Here is a 22,462-nt window from a genome sequence, read left to right as displayed (position 1 = left end):
TAGTGTTTTAATTCGTCCCTTATAGAATTGCTTCTGCAACAGAATCTCAAAGGAGACCATGTTATGATCACTATTCCCTAAATGCCCCTCACCCACACAAATGTTAGACATGAGTTCAGTATTATTAGTTATTACAGGTACAAAAGAGAGTTTTTATATAACTATATATATATTATATATATTTATATATACAGTCAGTACACATATATAGTGAGTATATATTTAATAAATAAAGTACCCCCTATTGTAAAATATATAGTGAATAAAGTACCCCCTCTTGTAAAATATAAGGATATTATAAGTCACCGAGGAGTTTCATGACCATATAAAAGTACGAGGCCGAAGGCCGAGTGTTTTTATATAGGTCATGGAACTCCAAGGTAACTTATATCCTCATATTTTACAACTGGGGGTACTTTATTTATTATAATACACAAATTTTAGTGAGTCATGTGACAGAAATGACATCACTACTCACCGTTTATAACTGATGACATCACTACTCACCGTTTATAAGGATATAATTTACAGGATATTCATGGCTTTTGTGTATTATAAGCATATTATATATATTTTATACAGGTTGTGGAACTCTGAGGTGACTTCTAATATCCTCATATATGTTACTTTATTTATTATAATACACAATTTTTAATGAGTCAAAATGACATCACTACTCACCGTTTATAACTGATGACATCACTAGTCACCGTTTATAAGAATATAATTTGCCAGATATTCATGGCTTTTGTGTATTATATAGATATATATATATATTTACAGTCAGTACAGATATACAGTGATTGTATAAATAGATATAAACAGTTCTGTACAGGGAAACATCCTCTCATATCACAATTCTACTTATTTAGCTTGTGGAAATGTTCTGGAAATGTAACAGCACAGCATGGCTAAACAAAAAGCATTTCAGCCTGCAGCCAATCACTGATTCTACTCTCCCTCCAATCACAGTCCTCCAACAATGTCCCTCCAGGTTAAAGGGCCCGTACTAGTCATTATACAGGGACCTCCTTAATCCATAAGGGGCTACATCAGGCCCTATTAATGCCAAGTTTTATAGTTCCCTGAACTCTGGTGCCAAGGGACCCGGGCAGCTCCTCATAGTCACGTGCCACTGCTTGTTGGGCAATAGGGAGAGCATGGGTGCAACGTTTCAGTTGGTCTTCATTTGTTACAGTTTATCAATGATTTGCCTTCCTCTTGTGCCTCTTTCCCAATTTCAAATAGGGAGTCACTGACCCCGGCAGCCAGAAATGATTCCTCTGTGAAGCTCCAGTTCCATTGTTATTGTTACTTTCTGTTCTTTATGGTTTTATTCCCTTGTGATATGTATTAAAAGGGCAAGTGATTCATTTGGTTTTATGAAGGGGGTGTTTATATGAGAGGTCTTTGCCCATTCTTGGCATGGGATGTGTTATATTTTACCTCCCCTCACGTTCAATAAGGTTGGCACGGGCTTCTAGTAAAGCTTGCCATACGGACAACGGGTAAAGGGAGATTTGCAATTAACAAGAAGTGCCTGACTCCTGCCAAATTAGCATCCCTGTGTCATTTGTACTCATACAGTATACAGTATATACCACCTGGGTGCCGCAAACAGCGATGGGCTGGTACAAATGTTTGGGCCCCTTCTCCTTGTGGCCCTGGGGATTGGTTTCTGCCTGACCTGGGGAGTCCAGCCCAGGAAGTACAGAGAATACTCGGCATCTGAATAAATACTAGAAGAGCTTAAATTCACTTACAAGAAGGGGTTCCTGTCTGACCATGGGAAAGAGAGCAGCCCAGGAGCAGGAAGTACAGAGAATCAGAGCTCTGTACCTGGGTAAGTACTGGGGAGATTGGATTCACTTACCCAGGGGGAGGTTCCTGTCTGACCATGGGAAAGAGAACAGCCCAGGAGCAGGAAGTACAGAGAATTAGAGCTCTGTACCTGGGTAAGTACTGGGGGAGATTGGATTCACTTACCCAGGGGGAGGTTCCTGTCTGACCATGGGAAAGAGAACAGCCCAGGAGCAGGAAGTACAGAGAATCAGAGCTCTGTACCTGGGTAAGTACTGGGGGAGATTGGATTCACTTACCCAGGGGGAGGTTCCTGTCTGACCATGGGAAAGAGAGCAGCCCAGGAGCAGGAAGTACAGAGAATCAGAGCTCTGTACCTGGGTAAGTACTGGGGGAGATTGGATTCACTTACCCAGGGGGAGGTTCCTGTCTGACCATGGGAAAGAGAACAGCCCAGGAGCAGGAAGTACAGAAAATCAGAGCTCTGTACCTGGGTAAGTACTGGGGAGATTGGATTCACTTACCCAGGGGGAGGTTCCTGTCTGACCATGGGAAAGAGAACAGCCCAGGAGCAGGAAGTACAGAGAATTAGAGCTCTGTACCTGGGTAAGTACTGGGGGAGATTGGATTCACTTACCCAGGGGGAGGTTCCTGTCTGACCATGGGAAAGAGAACAGCCCAGGAGCAGGAAGTACAGAGAATCAGAGCTCTGTACCTGGGTAAGTACTGGGGGAGATTGGATTCACTTACCCAGGGGGAGGTTCCTGTCTGACCATGGGAAAGAGAGCAGCCCAGGAGCAGGAAGTACAGAGAATCAGAGCTCTGTACCTGGGTAAGTACTGGGGGAGATTGGATTCACTTACCCAGGGGGAGGTTCCTGTCTGACCATGGGAAAGAGAACAGCCCAGGAGCAGGAAGTACAGAAAATCAGAGCTCTGTACCTGGGTAAGTACTGGGGGAGATTGGATTCACTTACCCAGGGGAGGTTCCTGTCTGACCATGGGAAAGAGAACAGCCCAGGAGCAGGAAGTACAGAGAATCAGAGCTCTGTACCTGGGTAAGTACTGGGGGAGATTCACTTACCCAAGGGGAGGTTCCTGTCTGACCATGGGAAAGAGAACAGCCCAGGAGCAGGAAGTACAGAGAATCAGAGCTCTGTACCTGGGTAAGTACTGGGGGAGATTGGATTCACTTACCCAGGGGAGGTTCCTGTCTGACCATGGGAAAGAGAACAGCCCAGGAGCAGGAAGTACAGAGATTTAGAGCTCTGTACCTGGGTAAGTACTGGGGGAGATTGGATTCACTTACCCAGGGGGAGCTTCCTGTCTGACCATGGGAAAGAGAACAGCCCAGGAGCAGAAAGTACAGAGATTTAGAGCTCTGTACCTGGGTAAGTACTGGGGAAGATTGGATTCACTTACCCAGGGGGAGGTTCCTGTCTGACCATGGGAAAGAGAACAGCCCAGGAGCAGGAAGTACAGAGAATCAGAGCTCTGTACCTGGGTAAGTACTGGGGGAGATTGGATTCACTTACCCAGGGGGAGGTTCCTGTCTGACCATGGGAAAGAGAACAGCCCAGGAGCTGGAAATACAGAGAATCAGAGCTCTGTACCTGGGTAAGTACTGGGGGAGATTGGATTCACTTACCCAGGGGGAGGTTCCTGTCTGACCATGGGAAAGAGAACAGCCCAGGAGCAGGAAGTACAGAGAATCAGAGCTCTGTACCTGGGTAAGTACTGGGGGAGATTGGATTCACGTACCCAGGGGGAGGTTCCTGTCTGACCATGGGAAAGAGAACAGCCCAGGAGCAGGAAGTACAGAGAATCAGAGCTCTGTACCTGGGTAAGTACTGGGGGAGATTCACTTACCCAGGGGGAGGTTCCTGTCTGACCATGGGAAAGAGAACAGCCCAGGAGCAGAAAGTACAGAGAATCAGAGCACTGAACCTACAACATGAACCACAGGCCCGACCCTGTATCATTTATGCTTGAAATATGCTTCTATGCTCAGTACTTCTTTACTCTACTTTTCCATAATGTCTATGTCGTCCCCCCCTGTTTATATTTCCCTGTTCCCTCTCATCTCCCCGTGCCTGTGTTTCACCCACTTTCCTCAACTCCCCTCAATTCCATATTCTCTACATGGATTTGCTTCCGTGTACCCCAATTTCTTCTCTACTGTCCCACCAGGTTTTGTTCTCCCCATTATGTTCTATACAAAAACCAATCTGCTTCCTGTTTGCAAATATTTTATTAGATTTTCACAATAGACAACAAGAAGAAAACCACATGAGCTACTCTCCCGCAGTCTCAAAAACATATTACAGGTAACAAACGAGTGAGCTAGTTCAACATGAACAAGAACATGGAATGATGTATATTTAAATAGTCAACACATTTTCAATCCGTTAATAATTGGACTTGAAAAAAGTAAATATGTAATAAAATACATAAATAATCCAGTGGATGATAAATGTTCTACATATGGAGAAACCTTAGTATTTGGTCCCTGTTTCTGGAATCACAAACCTCAAAATAAAGAGATCACGTAAGCCTGAATGACTCTCCAAATCTGTTTTCTTGCCAACTGAGTTGGTTAAGGTATTAAGTGATATCTGGTATTGAAGGAGATTCCTTTTTTAGCCAATAACTAAATAGTGTTTTCTCCGAAGTGGCCATTATACAAGTAATCAGTATCTTTGTTTCTTGGAAGATGGATTTTAGTTCAGGTTTCAAAAATACCGTATATACTCGAGTATAAGCCGACCCGAGTATAAGCCAAGGTACCTAATTTTACCTATGAAAAGTGGGAAAACTTATTGACTCGAGTATAAGCCTAGGGTGAGATATGCAGCAGCCACTGGTAACTACTGGTAAGTCTACTTTGGTGTACAATGCAAACTTGCATCCAAAATAGAAACTGCCCATATAGGAAAGTATCTAATAACATGCTGTAAGACACATATAAAATGGTTCAGTGTTTCAGTGTTAGAATGTACAAGTCAAGACTATATAGCATGTTATTAAATTCTTTCCCATATACGGTATGCAAATTCTATTCTAGCCACAATTCCACACCACACACACCACAACAACTCCAGTTTTAGATAAAATGGCAGCTAAACCTGTTCCATTGCATACCTATACTGGATGGTTTAGCAGTCTGCCCAGGGGGCCGTATGTTGTCTGTCCAGTAATCACTCTGGGTTGCTGTGCAGTTTAATTGAGGCCCCAAGCTCCCTTCCTGCCAGTCTAGGTTGTAGTGTAGGGCTATTGTGGAGCAATGCAGGGCTGTTAGAAGCTGCCAGGGCTGATGGCCTTGTTTGTGTTCACACCTTGGGCCTTCAACTCCCTCTCAGCCCGTTTGTGTGAGGTCCTAAGGCTGCAGGGGGGTAAGTTGGCAGGAGTGCCCCCTGGGTTTCAGCAGCAGGGGACCTTCCTGCTGGGGGCCTCTCCTGCTGCTCCTTAAGTCACTGCGTTAGATCAACCTGGGCGACAGAGGTCTGGGTGATGTGTGTGAGGGTGCACAATAGGTTTATTGCACCAGGTATTGGGCTGCAGGGTAGGGTTGCAAGATTCCCAGGGCCTGAAACGGGGCACCCCCAGGGTTCAGGGTTCACTCACCCTATGTAGCACCCTCCAGGGAAGTCCAAGTGCGTAGGATTGAGCGTCTTGTGGATCCGGTGCGGCATCGGATCAGGTTCGCGTTTACGCGAGTTCCCGGCTTCCACAACTCTGGTAGGCTGCAACTTGGTTTGGTGCTCCGGCGGAGATGCGTTGCCGGCTTTTTCCCTGGATGCGCTGCAGGTAGTCACTGGGTCTGCCTTGGCTTCACTGATATGCCTAAAGCCTAACGTCGCACACTAATGGGGGATAATTATGCCAGGGGCAACCGGAAGCACTGTGAGTATGCGGTTGCTCTGTTCTGTGGTCGCCGCATTATTGTTAATCCTTTTAGAGATACTGCGTGCCCGTTTAAATTAAAACACGGGCCGCAATTGTCGCAGACCATACTTTGACATTGCCTGTTTTATACTGACTCGCGTATAAGCCGATGTAGACTTTTCAGCATATTTTTAGTGCTGAAAAACTCGGCTTATACTCAAGTATATACGATAGTCTATTACTGTCTAAGTGCAATAGAGCAAAACAAGTGAATCATTTTATATTTATTTTTACTCTAGTGTTTAAATATCGAGTGACTTTTCTCCAAAAAAGACAAAACTTTGGGGAAGACCATAGATAGTGAAACAAGCTTACATCAGTCTCGTCACACTTAAGGCAATAGGACTGAGGTCTGTAAGAATTGTCTTTAATAAAGAGTTTTCCATAATCGAGATGAACTAGTCTGAACTGTTGGATCCTCCAACTCTCTGCTAAAATCAGGTTATTATAATTGTGTACAGACTTGACCAAGTCGGAGGGGGACACATTATGTTGTAAATATTCAGACCGTTTGGAGGAGATTTTTAATAGCCGATGTGAGCCTGACCCCTACTCATTCCAGATTTTTTTACAATTGAGTCAATTGTAGGGATGTAGCGAACCGCCGATAATGTGTTCGCGAACGCCGTTCGCGAACACCGGCAAAAAATGCGGACAGTTTGCGAACTTCGAACATCCGAAAATCGTTCGATTCGAACGATCGAAGGATTTTAATCGTTCGATCGAACGATTTTCGTTCGAATCGAACGATCGAAGCCATTCGATCGAATGATTTCATTCAATCCAATGGCTTCGATCGTTCGATTCGAACGAAAATCCTTCGATTTTAGCGATCGAATGGTTGAATGGTCGAACGATTTTGACGCGAACGCCTATTGGCGAACGTCGCGCGACGTTCGCGAACTTGCGGCGGACGCGAACAGCCGATGTTCGCGCGAACAAGTTCGCCGGCGAACAGTCCGCGACATCCCTAGTCAATTGTTATCTTAGTGGGGATTTCCATGAATTCTACCAAAGCTTCAGCCAACCAATTATCGGAGAGGACAAGGTTGTCCTTATTATCAAGGAAAGACCACATTGACATACTAGATAAAAATATCTATCCGACTCATGCAATTGAAATTTAACTTTAAATTCTGACCAAGGAATTAAGGTCTTATCAAGTGGGTCCATTAGACCTTTCACTAATACAACGACTTTTTTCTTAGTGGAAAATAAAGAGGATGGAGACTTTAACAAGTCTCAAGGGTTTAAGTAAAAGTTTAGTTGGTATAAAAGGTGTTTGTGTCTGGATGAAGGAATGATTAGAAAATAAACATTACCAAACAAATATAGTATCTCCAAAGAGAGGATTCCTTTTGAAGTCGCAAGGCACATTTTTCCAATTACTGTGAAAAATAGATATAATATCACAATGGGGTTTCTGAAATATTTCAATTTCAGGGTTTATATATTTATTACCTTGGGAAATCCATTCAATAAGATATCTGGTAAGGACTGATAAATTAAAAACTCTAAAATCTGTGAGATTTAATCCCCCTAATCCAACTGGATGTCTCAATTTATGAAGCTTTTTTACCATTCCAAATAAAATGTATTAAAGCCGAGTCAATCTTCTTAAAATCTGTATGTTTTAAAAGCAATGGAAGATTTATTAAGGAATAAATTATTTTAGGGAATATCAAAGATTTGAAAAAACGACTCTTCCTTTCAGATTCAGGAGAGAATTGGCCCATTTCGTAGACATTGAAAATATTTTTTGACATGCTGGTGTAATATTTAACTAATATGTTATTTAGTTCCAATGGAATAGTTAAACCATACCTCCCAACATTTTAGAAACAAAAAGAGGGACAAAAAGTTGCTGCACATAGTGCGGCCGCAAATTTTTTCACCACACCCATTTTTGTGACCACACCCCCTAATTACCATGTTCATTTTACTAAATTTGGCATGTTATGAAAGTTTGGACATATTTCTGTGTTTTTTTTTCATTTATTACAATTTTGTTAATGAAGATGAATTGCCCTTTAAGCTGTGAGTCTAAAGGTGGCCATAGACGTAACAATTATGATCTTTTTTGGAAATGATGTTTCCAAGAAAGATCGTTGGTTCCAATAGACACGTGTAGAGTTGAATCATCAGATATACATATAGAAACAATAGAATTCTACCTGTATCTGACGATTTAGCAATAACAAGACTGATGTTTAGGTTCCTTCAAAGGCACCCGATCAAAATTTTCCATCCAGCCCAATCAACGAGCCGACCGATATTCAAGTCTTCTGCCGATATCGGTCGACTTTTTTCCCACCATACACGCACAGAATATTGTACGACAATTCATTTTGTACAATATTATCTTTGCGTCTATGGCAACCTTAACTTTTCCCAAGGAACCTGTTATCTTATATTGTTACAATTACTTATTTCCTTATCTTGAAATTGTTACAAAAGTATCTTATAAGCAGCTGTGGCTGTTCTGAGCTCTCTGCCAAAAGCCAATTAGGTTAGAAACTTTGTTTCTGTTTCTGGCTGTTCAGTGCAGAGAAAAACTGGACTTTCCAGTACAAATGAGGGACTGCGGGTTGAGCTGTCAAGGGACTGTCCCTTTAAAAACGGGACAGTTGGGAGGTATGGTTAAACCTAAGTATTTTATTAGATTTTTTTTATATTAAGTAGAAATCTTTTTAGCAAAGAGTTAGATAACGATTCATATAAGTTCGTTATTTCTGATTTGTTGACTTTATATCCAGAAAATTACTGAAAGTCTTGAAGTAAGTCAAAAACAGTCTTAAGAGAAGTTGGATTTTAATGATTAGCAACAAATCATCAGCATAGGCTAATAGCTTGATTAATGGTTATTCCCTTAATTGAATTCTAGAAATCGAATTAATGGTTCTAGTGGAATATTGAATAATAGAGGCGATAAGGGGCAGCCTTGCCTTGTCCCTTTGAATATTTCAAATCGTGGTGACATTGCACCCCAAAAGACTATTTGAGAATTGGGACTTTTATAGAGATATTTGATATATTGGTAAAATGGTAAAATGGACCTGTACTGCCAAATTTTTCAAGGCAGATAGGTGCTCCCAATATAATATTATCAAATGCCTTCTCCATGTCAATATTAATGAAGGAGCTAGGAATATTGTGTTTTTTGGTGAAAAATAGTATGTGCATTAGAGCTCTAATACTCTTTACCGCTGATCTACTTTTAATAAAAACATTTTGGGCCATCAAAATCACTGAAGGGAGAATTAGATAATATCTTAATATCTTGATTTTGTAAGGAAATTGGCCTATATGAGGAGGGAAGGGATAAATCTTTGTCTTTTTTCAGGATAACTCTGAGATTTGAGAGTTCGCTAGAGAGTAAGTTTTTTCCAAAAAATAAAATATCATTAAATACATTTATAAGAAAGGGAGACATTTTGTCTTTTAAAATTTTGTAAAAAGAGAAGGGAAGACCATCGGGGCCCCTGCTTTTGAAGCTTTCAAATTATTAATATTATTGGAGAATTCTATAGTAATTAATCTATTAAGGCTCTCCAATTGTTCAATTGATATCTGAGGGATCTTGTTTTCTTCAAAAAGGGGTTTCATTTACTCAGAATCAACTAGTGGCTTGGAGTATAATTCTTTATAGTGATTCATAAAGATATCAACAATCTTATTGGGACCATTAGTTAGCAGATTACTTTATCTCTAGTCTTTATGTTTATCTTGTCTGCCCTCTAATTTAGTAAGATTAAAAAGTAGCTGGTTGGCTTTGTTACTCACATTATTGAACTTAGTATGAAGTAAGAAGCAAAGAAGTTATTCTTAATTTTGATCCAAGCTTTAAGATCATCACTAGCTTTCTTATATCTTTGGTCATTATCTATTGAAGGCTATTGCTTTAATTTAAGATAAAGAATACTCAGTTTTTTACTTAACTCAAAGAAATCTTTATGCACTTTTCTAAAGAAATTGGACTTGAATGAAGAAATCTCCCCTCTGACCACAGCCTTCCATGTTTCCCAAACTAAGGTTGGGTTATTCAGGTTTTCTTTGTTATCAGCCAGAAATAAGTCCCATCTCTTATACAACATCTTAAAATTTGAATTTGGAAATGTCCAGGAATATGGTTTTTGGGGGCTGTTGACTTTGAAACCAGGAGTGAGACTGGCGCATGGTGAGAAATATCTATATTACCAAAGTCTGATTCTTTCATTCTATTAATTAGGTTATTAGAAGTTAAAGGGAACCGGTCATCGGAAAACATGTTTTTTTCAAAACACATCAGTTAATAGTGCTGCTCCAGCAGAATTCTGCACTGAAATCCATTTCTCAAAAGAGCAAACAGATTTTTTTATATTCAATTTTGAAATCTGACATGGGGCTAGACATATTGTCAATTTCCCAGCTGCCACCAGTCATGTGATTTGTGCCTGCACTTTAGGAGAGAAATGCTTTCTGGCAGGCTGCTGTTTTTCCTTCTCAATGTAACTGAATGTGTCTCAGTGGGACCTGGATTTTACTATTGAGTGCTGTTCTTAGATCTACCAGGCAGCTGTTATCTTGTGTTAGGGAGCTGTTATCTGGTTACCTTCCCATTGTTCTGTTGTTTGGCTGCTGGGGGGGAAAGGGAGGGGGTGATATGACTCCAAATTTGCAGTACAGCAGTAAAGAGTGATTGAAGTTTATCAGAGCACAAGTCACATGACTTGGGGTAGCTTGGAAATTGGCAAAATGTCTAGCCCCATGTCAGATTTCAAAATTGAATATAAAAAAATCTGTTTGCTCTTTTGAGAAATGGATTTCAGTGCAGAATTCTGCTGGAGCAGCACTATTAACTGATTCATTTTTAGCATTTTTTTTTCCCATGACAGTATCCCTTTAATATATAATCTATTCATGTTCCTACATTAAAGGTAGATGAACAAAGGTAAAATCTTTCTCAGTAGGATGAAAGAGTGTCCGTACATCGTTAAGGTTAGTGTCTCATCAAGAAATCATGAAGAAGTTTAGATTTTCTGAAATGACCATTCAATTTCCAATCAGACCTATCTGAGGAGCTGATATAAGACTCATTTAGGTCTCCTGCCAATATAATATTGTTAGAGGGAAGTGAAGAAATCTGATGTTTAAGCCAGTTATAATAATCATTCTTGGAGTTATTAGGAGCAGACGTTGAGTATAAATGCCAAGTACTTCATTGTATATAAATGTGCCAAGCTCATCTTTGGCCGATTTCGCTGTTGCGACATTTAAATTCCGATAAAACAAAATAACAACTCCACATTTTTTTATTAATGGCGGGAAAAAAGGCAATTTCTTTTTTTAACCAGATATTCTCAGATTCGTTAAGATGCGTCTCTTGTAAAAAGGCAACGTCACACTTTAAATATTTTAGCTTTTTCAGCTTCTCTTGAAATAATGATTTAATCTGTTTACGTTCCAAGGAACAATGGATAAGGAAGGAAGTCTGAAAAAGGTCTCAATGAGATGAGCCAAACAGAGAACAAAACACCTGCTACAAAGTCATAAAGAAATAAGTAAAATCCAATTCCTTTCAGACTCAAGTGTCAGAGATCATGTTCTCTTCACTAGACTGGGTCACTGGGTCACATCCGCCATTTTGTAGATACTTTGCTTTAAATTATTATTCGCAACTGAGACAAACCCCCCCATGGAAAAAGCACCAGACGTCACCGCCAACACACTCACGGGTTGGAGTCAAATAAATACACAGAGAGTAGTAATATGGTGGGCTCTGAGGGGAGCGATGTGGGAGCTTCGTTGGTGTCAGGGTTTAAAGACCCACAAACAAACTTCTCACCCTCTATGTTCTGCCGGGAGGCTCTGGAAACTGGCAAGTGTATATGTCAACCAAATTCGGCATCTTACTGCTCATTCTTGACCCTCTCAGGCAGGTACTCTAACTCTGTGCTTCCATTCCTGGAAATCCAAATCTGCTCCTTCCTTACTAATCTGCTGTTGCTACAGAGGCAGTTTGAGGTTGGTGGGAGGGAGGGTGCTGATGGCAGTGATAATTAAGGTGCTGATAGTAATGATTAGGGTGATGATGGCAGTAATTTAGGTGCTGATGGCAGTGGTTAGGGTGCTGCAGTTGGGGGGTTCCTGGCTCCTATATTATGACTGAGCACAGGCCAAGTACTGTATTTGCTCCAGTGTTGGATCCACATTCAGTGTCACTGCTTTTGCCACAAAGTCACAATAAAGGGAGTGGAAATTGTATTGGCTGGAGAGAATTCAGGGTGCAACCTCCAGCCAATCTGATTGCTCAAACCAGTGTAACCCCCATGCTGCCCATAGGTGGATTTTCATTGAGATTTGGGGAGGATTAGTCTAGAAAGGCCAATATTATATTTTGGGGCATTTTCTGATATGAAAAAGAAAAAGCATTGTGCTCCCCCTTCTCCTCTAATTGCCCCCGGCTGTGTAAGTAGGAGCCTGTGCCCAGTGGGTGGGGGTGACCCTGTGGGAATGGGAAGAAGGGGGTAACATTATAGTGAATTATAATAAATGAGGAGCAGGAAGGCGACTCTGTCTGATCTTTTATTGAATTCGCCAATTTACTCCAATCGTTCATTGTATATTGGTTTTTCATTTCAGTTCTATGTCTGCAGAGTAACAGGGGCCACACTCCATACCCCCGACCCTCACCTGTGGCCCCCGGGAGCCACACCTCATCATTGGGTTTTATTAACCCTCTGTGCACACAAAGCCTTCTCCATGGAATCCCTGCAAATACTCACGGGTCTCCTGGCATTGGAAGGGGCATGTGGCCCCGGGGCCCGGCATCACTGCTCTACGAGGTGCAACGGGAGGACGAGACATTTCCATGTTAGTGTCAGGAATGTGCAATAAAAAGGAGAGTGGGAGTGAGTGGGAGGGTTGGCTCTGCAGACTCCAGGGGGCGCTACACTCACTATTCAGTAGAATTCTATCTTGTGTCCCAGGCAGTGATTCTTTCATTTTTGGCAAATCAGTTTATAGCAGAGAAACATGTAGTGACCCCTATACAGTCAATAGGCAGATACAGGTATATAGAGAGAGATATATATACAGTACAGGTGGATGTAGAGCCGGCCCTTCTAGTATCCATGTAGTGTAACTCATTTACATTTACCCACAATTCTTTGGCAAATAACATGCAAACATAGTTGCCCCCTGCCATAAACAAATAGGCACCCAGTCCAAAACGCTCCTTGTCTGGCCTTTTGGTGTTTGATCAGTAGCGCAGGGGGTGGGTATGGCGCCATCACATGGTGGAACGAGGAACAGCGCAGGCTATGGAGGACATGATGGTCTGGACCTTGTTCTTTCTCAGGTAGGTGCAGTCCCGTGGCTCTGACCCAGGGGCCCTACGGAAAGTGAATTTCTGAAGGAGAGAGCAGAAGAGGAGGAAGAGCTCCATTCGGGCCAGACTTTCCCCAGCGCACACTCGCTTTCCTGCAGGGAGGACAGATGGGAAAAGGGAGAAATCAGTAAATTGATAAAAGCTAAAGGGGAAGTAGAGCCTATATAATATATATAATACAGAATGAATCCTGGCAGGGCTGTGCCCAGTAAATGCTGCAACCCTCTGCCAACTGATTCACTAGCTGCCACCTGGCCCAGCGCTGAGAATGAGCCTTAAATGTCAATCTTATTAAATTATAATAAAGAGACGATTTGTGTCCCAGCACCAGACGCACAGCATATTGGATCAGAACCCACAGTTACAGTACAAATTGCAGTCACATAACTCATTTTTCGTTCCTATGGTGCCGCACAGTTAAGGGGGCCCTATACAATAAGATCGGCTCGTTTGGGGAGGTCACCAAAGGAGCGGATCTTTCCACAATATGCCTAACAAAGGCAGGGCAATACTGGGTTAATCCGATCGCTCCGCCCTAGGGCCAAACGATCGGATTACAATATAGGCAATGGGCATCGACAGGACTAGCCAATGTGGTCATTGATCACCAAAAGGATCAAACCTGCCAGATTGATATCTGCCCCATTTTTGGCCTGATGTTGATTGGGGAGACCAGTCAGAAGCCTACGGGGCAGATCAGCATCTGAATTGGTCTAATGGACTGATATCTGCCTGTGTATGGCCAACCTTACATAGAGTTTTCCAACCAATTCAAGTGAACTTGCTCCAAACTTTGCCCCAGTGTGTCCTGATCAATCACAAAGATGAGCCAATGATTTGGATTATCCGATGAGAAAAATTCCAGACACTGTTGCCCAGTGCAGCTGTTGGGGCTCCTGACTTTGATGAAAGGCTAACACTTTGCTACTAGCCATCCAGGGAGCCCAATTCTATCACAGTGTTGCTGCTGCCAATGGGTTTCCCCAGAATGTCTCACACTAGGAATATCACAGTACCTGCGGAGAAAGCCATGAAAGCAGGTCTGGCCCGAAACTTCCCCTGTTCATCCAGAAAATGTCCCGGATTAAATTCCTCAGGGGTTTCCCATTGCGTTGGGTCAAACAGCACCGACGAGATGAAGGGGATAACGGTCGTGCCCTGTTAGGAGATAGATACACGTCACCCCTGAATTCAAACACCCCGACACCCTCTTCCCACCAGGAATGAACGGATTCACCAATCTTGTGTGGGACACTGGACTCCTGGATATTTGCAACTAACAAAATCCCCAGGTCTGGGTTGTGGGTTCAGGCAGAGGGGGTGCTGTACCATATACCATAGACACTCACTATTTATTGGGGGGCTGCTGTACCATATACCATAGACACTCACTATTTATTGGGGGGCTGCTGTACCATATACCATAGACACTCACTATTTATTGGGGGGCTGCTGTACCATATACCATAGACACTCACTATTTATTGGGGGGCTGCTGTACCATATACCACAGACACTCACTATTTATTGGGGGGGTGCTGTACCATATACCATAGACACTCACTATTTATTGGGGGGCTGCTGTACCATATACCATAGACACTCACTATTTATTGGGGGGCTGCTGTACCATATACCACAGACACTCACTATTTATTGGGGGGTGCTGTACCATATACCATAGACACTCACTATTTATTGGGGGCTGCTGTACCATATACCACAGACACTCACTATTTATTGGGGGCTGCTTGTACCATATACCATAGACACTCACTATTTATTGGGGGCTGCTGTACCATATACCACAGACACTCACTATTTATTGGGGGCTGCTGTACCATATACCATAGACACTCACTATTTATTGGGGGCTGCTGTACCATATACCATAGACACTCACTATTTATTGGGGGCTGCTGTTCCATATACCATAGACACTCACTATTTATTGGGGGGCTGCTGTACCATATACCATAGACACTCACTATTTATTGGGGGGCTGCTTTACCATATACCACAGACACTCACTATTTATTGGGGGGCTGCTTTACCATATACCACAGACACTCACTATTTATTGGGGGGCTGCTGTACCATATACCATAGACACTCACTATTTATTGGGGGGCTGCTGTACCATATACCATAGACACTCACTATTTATTGGGGGGCTGCTGTTCCATATACCATAGACACTCACTATTTATTGGGGGGCTGCTGTACCATATACCATAGACACTCACTATTTATTGGGGGGCTGCTGTTCCATATACCATAGACACTCACTATTTATTGGGGGGGCTGCTGTACCATATACCATAGACACTCACTATTTATTGGGGGGCTGCTGTTCCATATACCATAGACACTCACTATTTATTGGGGGGGCTGCTGTACCATATACCACAGACACTCACTATTTATTGGGGGGGCTGCTGTACCATATACCATAGACACTCACTATTTATTGGGGGGCTGCTGTTCCATATACCACAGACACTCACTAATTATTGGGCCTCTGTACTGGGAATGTCAGGGACTAATTTGGACCCAACAATCAGTACATTGTCCGACCCCCATTCTCACCTTGGGGATAGTAAATCCCTGGAACTTGGTGTCCTCGGTCACGGCATGGAAATGAGCGATTGGCGCAAGATCAAGGAGTCTCTGGATCTCGTGGATCACGGCGTTGGTGTAGGGGAGTTTGACTCTGTCTCCGATCTCTGGGGGGCGCTGGGACCCCGTCACCTCATCAAGTTCTCTCTGTATCTTGGCTGGGGGAGGGGAAAGGAAAAGGCGGTTGGTAGGTGGGTCAGTACTTACCATAAAGCACATTCCTGTCCTGCTGCAAACATTGGTCAGGTTTTTTAAATGAGGCTTCATCTATTGCTGGGGGATCATTACTTTAGCGGGTATTGGGGTTCAAAGAAGGGGTACATAGAATCTAGGAATCCATTAAGGATTGGCCAAATCCCAGGGCTTTATTCAGAGAGGGAAAAGGATTTAATTGTGTCAAATCGGAACCTATAAAGCTCTGGGCCACTTACACTGATTCGTGTTTGTTCACAATTAGTGAAACTTTTTAAATGTAATCACATTGGAACATACAAATTATGGTTCAGATTAGGTTTTACTATTGGGCAGAATCCAAAACGAATGGAACCAATGCACCCCTAGTCCAGCGATCACTATGTTACTTGTAATTCTGCTTATAGAACAGCGCCGCCCTGTATGGACCGGCCAATAATGTCTCATTGAAGCATCTCCTTGGAAGACTTTTATTCTGGAGATACTGTATAACCCGCATGTTCCCATGATACTTCCCCTTTAATGTGGCCGCACACCAGGACATAGGATCCTGGGATGAATGATGTGATCAGCCGACAGTCAGTCCTCGTGGGGCAGTTTCAGTATCACATTATCTGCACAGAAAGAGATTACTGGGGTCCCAGGGCCCATAGAGAGCTCTATGGTTTTCTTATTTATTTAACTGAAGCTCCTCCATGTTTACTCCTTGTGAGGTAGGTAATTAGGTTCCCCCACCATCACCCTTTCTTGTGACTGTTTTGTAAGCAGGATCCCACTATGTCGGGGGGATTATCTGAGTACTGGGAATCGAAGTACCTACCTCACAAGGAGCCAACATGGAGGAGCTTGAGTTTCCCTGTTTAGATAAAGAAATAACAAAACCATAGAGATTTCACCTGATTAAAATCACAGGGAACAGGATTGATAAGGACAAGCCCCAGTCATTGCTCTCATGTTACACAAAGGGGGAGGTGGTGCCCCTTTACTGGCCCTAAATTTGCTGTATATCTGTCAGTGGGCTCACATGGTGCTGAAGGTCTATTCTCTAACTACAACTCCCAGCATGCCTCAGGAGCAGTGGTACCACAGGGAGGTGATAGTTTGGAGTGAAGCAATAAGAGGGGTGTCTCACCCTGGGCATCGGGGTAGTTGGCTATAAAAGCCAGACAGAAGGCTAAGGTGGATGAGGTGGTCTCGGTCCCTGCAGCGAGTAATGCTATAATGGTCATTAACAGACTGGTCTCACAGAAATTGCTTTGTGCCGCCATCTCCTCCTGGGGGAACAGACACACAAACACCATTACACCGTTATTAGCCCCAAACACAAGCATGGGTGGGTGCAGTATGTACAAAGCACATCAGTAAATAACCAGTATTGATCCAGCCCAAGGTGCCCCTTACTAACCCCAATATGTCTCCAACTCAAGGTGCCACTCACTAACCCACTATATCTCCAACCCAAGGTGCCACTCACTAACCCCAATATATCGCTAACCTGAGGTGCCACCCACTAAGGCCAAAATGTCTCCATCCCAAGGTGCCACTCACTAACCAAATATGTCTCCAACCCATGGTGCCACTCATTAACCCCAATATATCTTTAACCCAAGATGCCCCCCACTAACCCCAATATGACTCCAGCCCAAGGTGCCACCCACTACCCCCAATAAGTCTCCAGTCCAAGGTGCCACTCAATAACCCCAATATGTCTCCAACCCAAGGTGCCACTCACTAATCCCAATAAGGGGCAGGTATACTACAATTCACACCCAGTTGTTGTTTAGGAAATACTGTACCTCTTTAATCTTCAATAAGAAGTAGTCAATAAAGTCCCTTGGAGAACTTGGATCCAGTGTTTGCTTGTGCTGTTTAATATATTCCTCGACAAAGGAGAGCAGCTCGGAACTTTCTCGGAATAGCTTGTCCCTGAAGGCCGGCAGGTTCAGGAGAACTGGGAACAAGTTGCCGAGCTGTGAGGGGAGGAATGGGACAAAGTGAGTGTCCACTCACAATTATTACCTGGCCCTGATCCAACTGCCAAGGAACATACCAGTCTCTATAGGAAATGTTCTCTATCTGAGAGTTACCTTCACTAGTTAGTACCCCTCGTGTTGCAGGTAAAACGTAGTCCCTGTGTAAAATGTATAATGAAGCAATAGAATTCTTAATGAATCAGATGAAAATTAAGCGTAGGACTGGCCAGATATGGGATGAGTGTGACGTAGTTGTTCAGCTTAAATATATTGCAATATATGGACAAACAATCCCTGTGTTGTTTAAAGGGTAAGGCATTTTTCAGTAGCAGTAGCACAAAATGTCTCTGTCTTACATATATTGATTATTAGGAAGTATTCTCTAGGTATCTGGGAGTTACATTCAGTAGGAACTATTCTCTAGGTAGCTGGGAGTTACATTCAGTAGAAACTATTCTCTAGGTAGCTGGGAGTTACATTCAGTAGAAACTATTCTCTAGGTATCTGGGAGTTACATTCAGTAGGAACTATTCTCTAGGTAGCTGGGAGTTACATTCAGTAGGAACTATTCTCTAGGTAGCTGAGAGTTACATTCAGTAGGAACTATTCTTAAGTAGCTGATTAACCCTTTGATGAAGACTGGCCAACCATATAACTGCTTATATATATAATAATAATCATACCCAGTACCTGATGCAGGAACGAGTGGGTATTGCTGATAAATTTCCTTGTCGTTACAAGCAGATCCCGTAACTTCTGGTCCTGGTACTGGAACTGCTCCCCAAGTAGCGCCCGGCTGGTGATATTGGCTACGGCACATCCCGTCAGGTGAACTGGGTTAAAGGGCTTCCCTGCAGGGTCAGAGACATGGAGACGTTCTGTCAGTAATGGGACAAACCCAATGCCCAATGGGAAGTCTTTATGGGTCATTCTGCTGTTCTGGGACTGGGTGAGGGGTCAGTGCCATTTTGGAAGTGTAATTGGGGTTGAAGTGTCTCACATATTCGGCTGATTGGCACCATATAAGGCACATGTCACTAGCTGGGGCCCCATACAAGGGCCACATAGGCCCACATCTTCCAAATGATACAAATGTCCTTCCAAGTCCGTCCGTCAGTGAGTTCCTCTATGGGTGGGACTTGCTGCTCACACATTATGATATTAAATACTGGGGTACATATAGTTTGGCTGTTTTTAGGTTGATCTGATAGAAGCCCACCTCCTGTTTGAGACACAGCAGAAACGAGATGTTGCGCCTCTTCCAGAACAAGTTCCTCCATTGACTTCTTCCCCATCCCAAAGTTCCGTAGGGAAGTCAGAGTGAAGCGTCGGAGCTGGCGCCAGCGTTCTCCCTGCAGACTGGGAAAGCCTGGGAATGAGGAGGAGTAATACATGGAATAACCAACAGCCACTCTGAGCCCAGTCCCCTTGTCTCCTGTATGTTCCACCCAACCTCCACCCTCACTCAGAAGCTTTGGGAGCTTTTCTTCCCTTACAAACCCCTCAGATCCAGTTCTTCTTATTCATCTTTATTGGTTCTGTTTTGGAATTATTTCTGTTTGTTCTATTGTCTAGTAGGTCATGCCCTACCCTAGCAACCAATGGCACTCTAGAAAAAGGAAGGCCACATATAAAGGTAATAATGTTAAAAATAATTTAGCTTCATTGTGTCACTTGTTTTTCTCTGCACTGCTGGTTCTGACTATTTACAATGATAATGTAGCAGCAGCCAGTGAATGATCAGACCTGCGCAGAAGCCTGCAAGGCATTGTGGGACCACTGATAATGGGAAATGAATGGATACTGATTGATATATTCTGGATTGCACAGGGGATTGGCTGCCACCAGGTGCTGGTACCAGAGAGTGAATTAAGAGCAAAGGGACTGATAGGAAATAAACTATTGGCAGTGAGTCAGGGAGATTCCCCAGGGGAAATTCTGTACTTGCCCTGTTATTGGTGCAAATGGGAGATACGAGAGAATCTTACTGTAGCCTTTCGAGTAAAGGTCAATAACTGCGGAAAATGGGCGACCGCTGAACTGGTCTGCGTAATTCATCAGAGCGTCTTTCACCACCTCGTACCCACACAGAACCACCACCGGATCCGTCATCTGCCAGATGGTGAACACTGGGCCGTATCTCTTACGCAGCTGGAAATACATACAGTGTATCAGTGATTGGCACTCGTTTCTCTTCCTTCCATGCGCCGGCTGATATGCAATGATGGTATGCACCAGCAGATATGCACCACCTGATATGCACCAGCAGATATGCACCGGCAGATATGCACCAGCAGATATGCACCGGCAGATATGCACCACCTGATATGCACCGGCAGATATGCACAAACAGATGTGCACCGCTGATATGCATCAACAGATATGCACCAGCAGATATGCACCGCCTGATATGCACCGCCTGATATGCACCAGTAGATATGCACCGCCTGATATGAACTGTCTGATATGCACCAGCAGATATGCATCAACAGATATGCACCGCTGATATGCACAGCTGATATGCACCAACTGATTTGCACCGCCTGATATGCACCAGCAGATTTGCACCAGCAGATTTGCACCAGCAGATTTGCACCAGCAGATTTGCACCAGCAGATATACACCGCTGATATGAATCACCTGATATGCACCTCCTGATATGCACCAACAGATATGCACCAACAGATATGCACCAACAGATATGCACCAACAGATACGCACCAACAGATATGCACCAACAGATATGCACCAACAGATATGCACCAACAGATATGCACCAACAGATATGCACCAACAGATATGCACCAACAGATATGCACCGCTGATGAACTTTTCATACTTGTCCAGTTCCCAAACCAACTGATATTATAATAAAATGACCGGATATTAGTCAGGACTGGTCAGACCACCATGCGTGTTCCAACGTGTATATTCAGCTGAACACAGTGGGTCGGGGGTGTCTGCATGAAGCAAACAGTTTCTAAACTAAATAAATGCATGTACCCTAGTGTGTGACATATGGGACAATCTAATTTATTGGGGTTCAGTCAGAGGCATTAGAAAGTTATGGGGTGTAGCATTTACCCTGTAAGTAACGTAGAGGCCTCAGGTACATTTCTGTTACAGGTGATTCCTCTGTCCCCCAAACTGACCCCCAGTCACAATGACCTTCTATTTGTCTAAGGCACAAATCTAATTCTCCCTGTGCCCAGAACCCCTACTTCCTGCAATAACTGGGCAATACTATAATCATTACAGGCAGCATCACTCCGAGGCTTATATCTTCCATAAACTGTCACCTACCTGCTGTCACATTACTTGTAACCTGCACCCAACCCTCCAGCTGAATAGAAGTCCCACGTGGAGCTCCTTCTGCACAAAACATTCCGCACAACAAAGGGAGGGCAGTGCCAAAAACATGGCATTTTCTGGTTCTCTCTGACAATAATTGGGGTGAATCCCTTAGAGGGTCATTAGGTGAATCACTGTCATTACCCATCATGCACATGTTGGGGGGACTGGGGGTACCGTACCTCTGGGAAGAACTTGTACTGGCTCTTATGGAAGGTATAGCCCAGGTTTCCCAAAAGTGGCAGAGGGGCAGGGCCAGGAGGGAGGGTGACGGATTTCTTCTGCTGCCTCCAGTAGGAAACGAGGAAGAGGAGAGTGAGGAAGAACGAGAGAGCGAGGGACAAGATTGTCAAAACCCCCATGGTCCTGTGAGAGAAAATATTGATAAATATAAAAGATACTCAAGTATAAGTGTCCTGCTATAAACTGCCCAAATATTCAGTCATGTCTCCCTATCCAAAATAATCACATAATTACCCTAATGTATATCCAGCTGGGGCAGAAGATTTCATGCAGATTAATTACCCTACTAATTATCTAATTGGGGCAGAAGATCCCATGCAGCGCAATTACCCTACTAATTATCTAATTGGGGCAGAAGGGGGTAATTACCCTACTAATTATCTAATTGGGGCAGAAGATTCCATGCAGGGTAATTACCCTACTAATTACCTAATTGGGGCAGAAGATCCCATGCAGGGTAATTGCCCTACTAATTATCTAATTGGGGCAGAAGATCCCATGCAGGGTAATTACCCTACTAATTATCTAATTGGGGCAGAAGATCCCATGCAGAGTAATTACCTTACTAATTATCTAATTGGGGCAGAAGGGGGTAATTACACTACTAATTATCTAATTGGGGCAGAATTACGTCCCTCCGTTCCCTACACTCTCACCTGATACCCCGGCTGGTGCTGCTCTGTCTCTTGCAGGGGGGAAACAAAATAAAGCGCCGCTGCCTCCCACACTCCTGTATCCCAGTTTATATAAGTACAAGGATGGACTTTGCCCCAGTAAAGAGCTGATACTATTTGTGTTGTTGATACGACGTGTGGAATTGGCTCCGAGGAATGTTCATGAGTCTTTAAATCAAGAATAAAATGTCCCCATAAAAATAACCAGTCAGGACCAATCAATGTTGTGTTACTGGGGTCTGGCCTTAGCATTGTGATTGGTGCAAAGCAATATTATATATATATATATATTCCACC

The 22,462-nt window shown here is 43.3% G+C and overlaps 1 protein-coding gene across 1 annotated transcript; it reads right to left on the bottom strand.

Moving 5' to 3' along the window:
- Window positions 1-12,295: 12,295 nt before the first annotated feature.
- Window positions 12,296-22,195, bottom strand: LOC100127252 (uncharacterized). The gene is given in 10 exon segments (NM_001112832.1): window positions 12,296-13,205; window positions 14,130-14,271; window positions 15,703-15,890; window positions 17,057-17,198; window positions 17,721-17,894; window positions 18,588-18,748; window positions 19,117-19,266; window positions 19,886-20,048; window positions 21,431-21,614; window positions 22,148-22,195. Coding segments are annotated over 9 exon segments (1,491 nt in total). The 5' UTR covers window positions 21,611-21,614; window positions 22,148-22,195; the 3' UTR covers window positions 12,296-13,014.
- Between the last annotated feature and the right edge of the window lie 267 nt (window positions 22,196-22,462).

Source organism: Xenopus laevis, chromosome 6L, assembly GCF_017654675.1.
Source record: "Xenopus laevis strain J_2021 chromosome 6L, Xenopus_laevis_v10.1, whole genome shotgun sequence".
Classification (NCBI taxonomy): Eukaryota; Metazoa; Chordata; class Amphibia; order Anura; family Pipidae; genus Xenopus; species Xenopus laevis.
The sequence above is the reverse complement of the archived record's forward strand: the minus strand, read 5'-3'. Positions and strand labels throughout refer to the sequence as shown.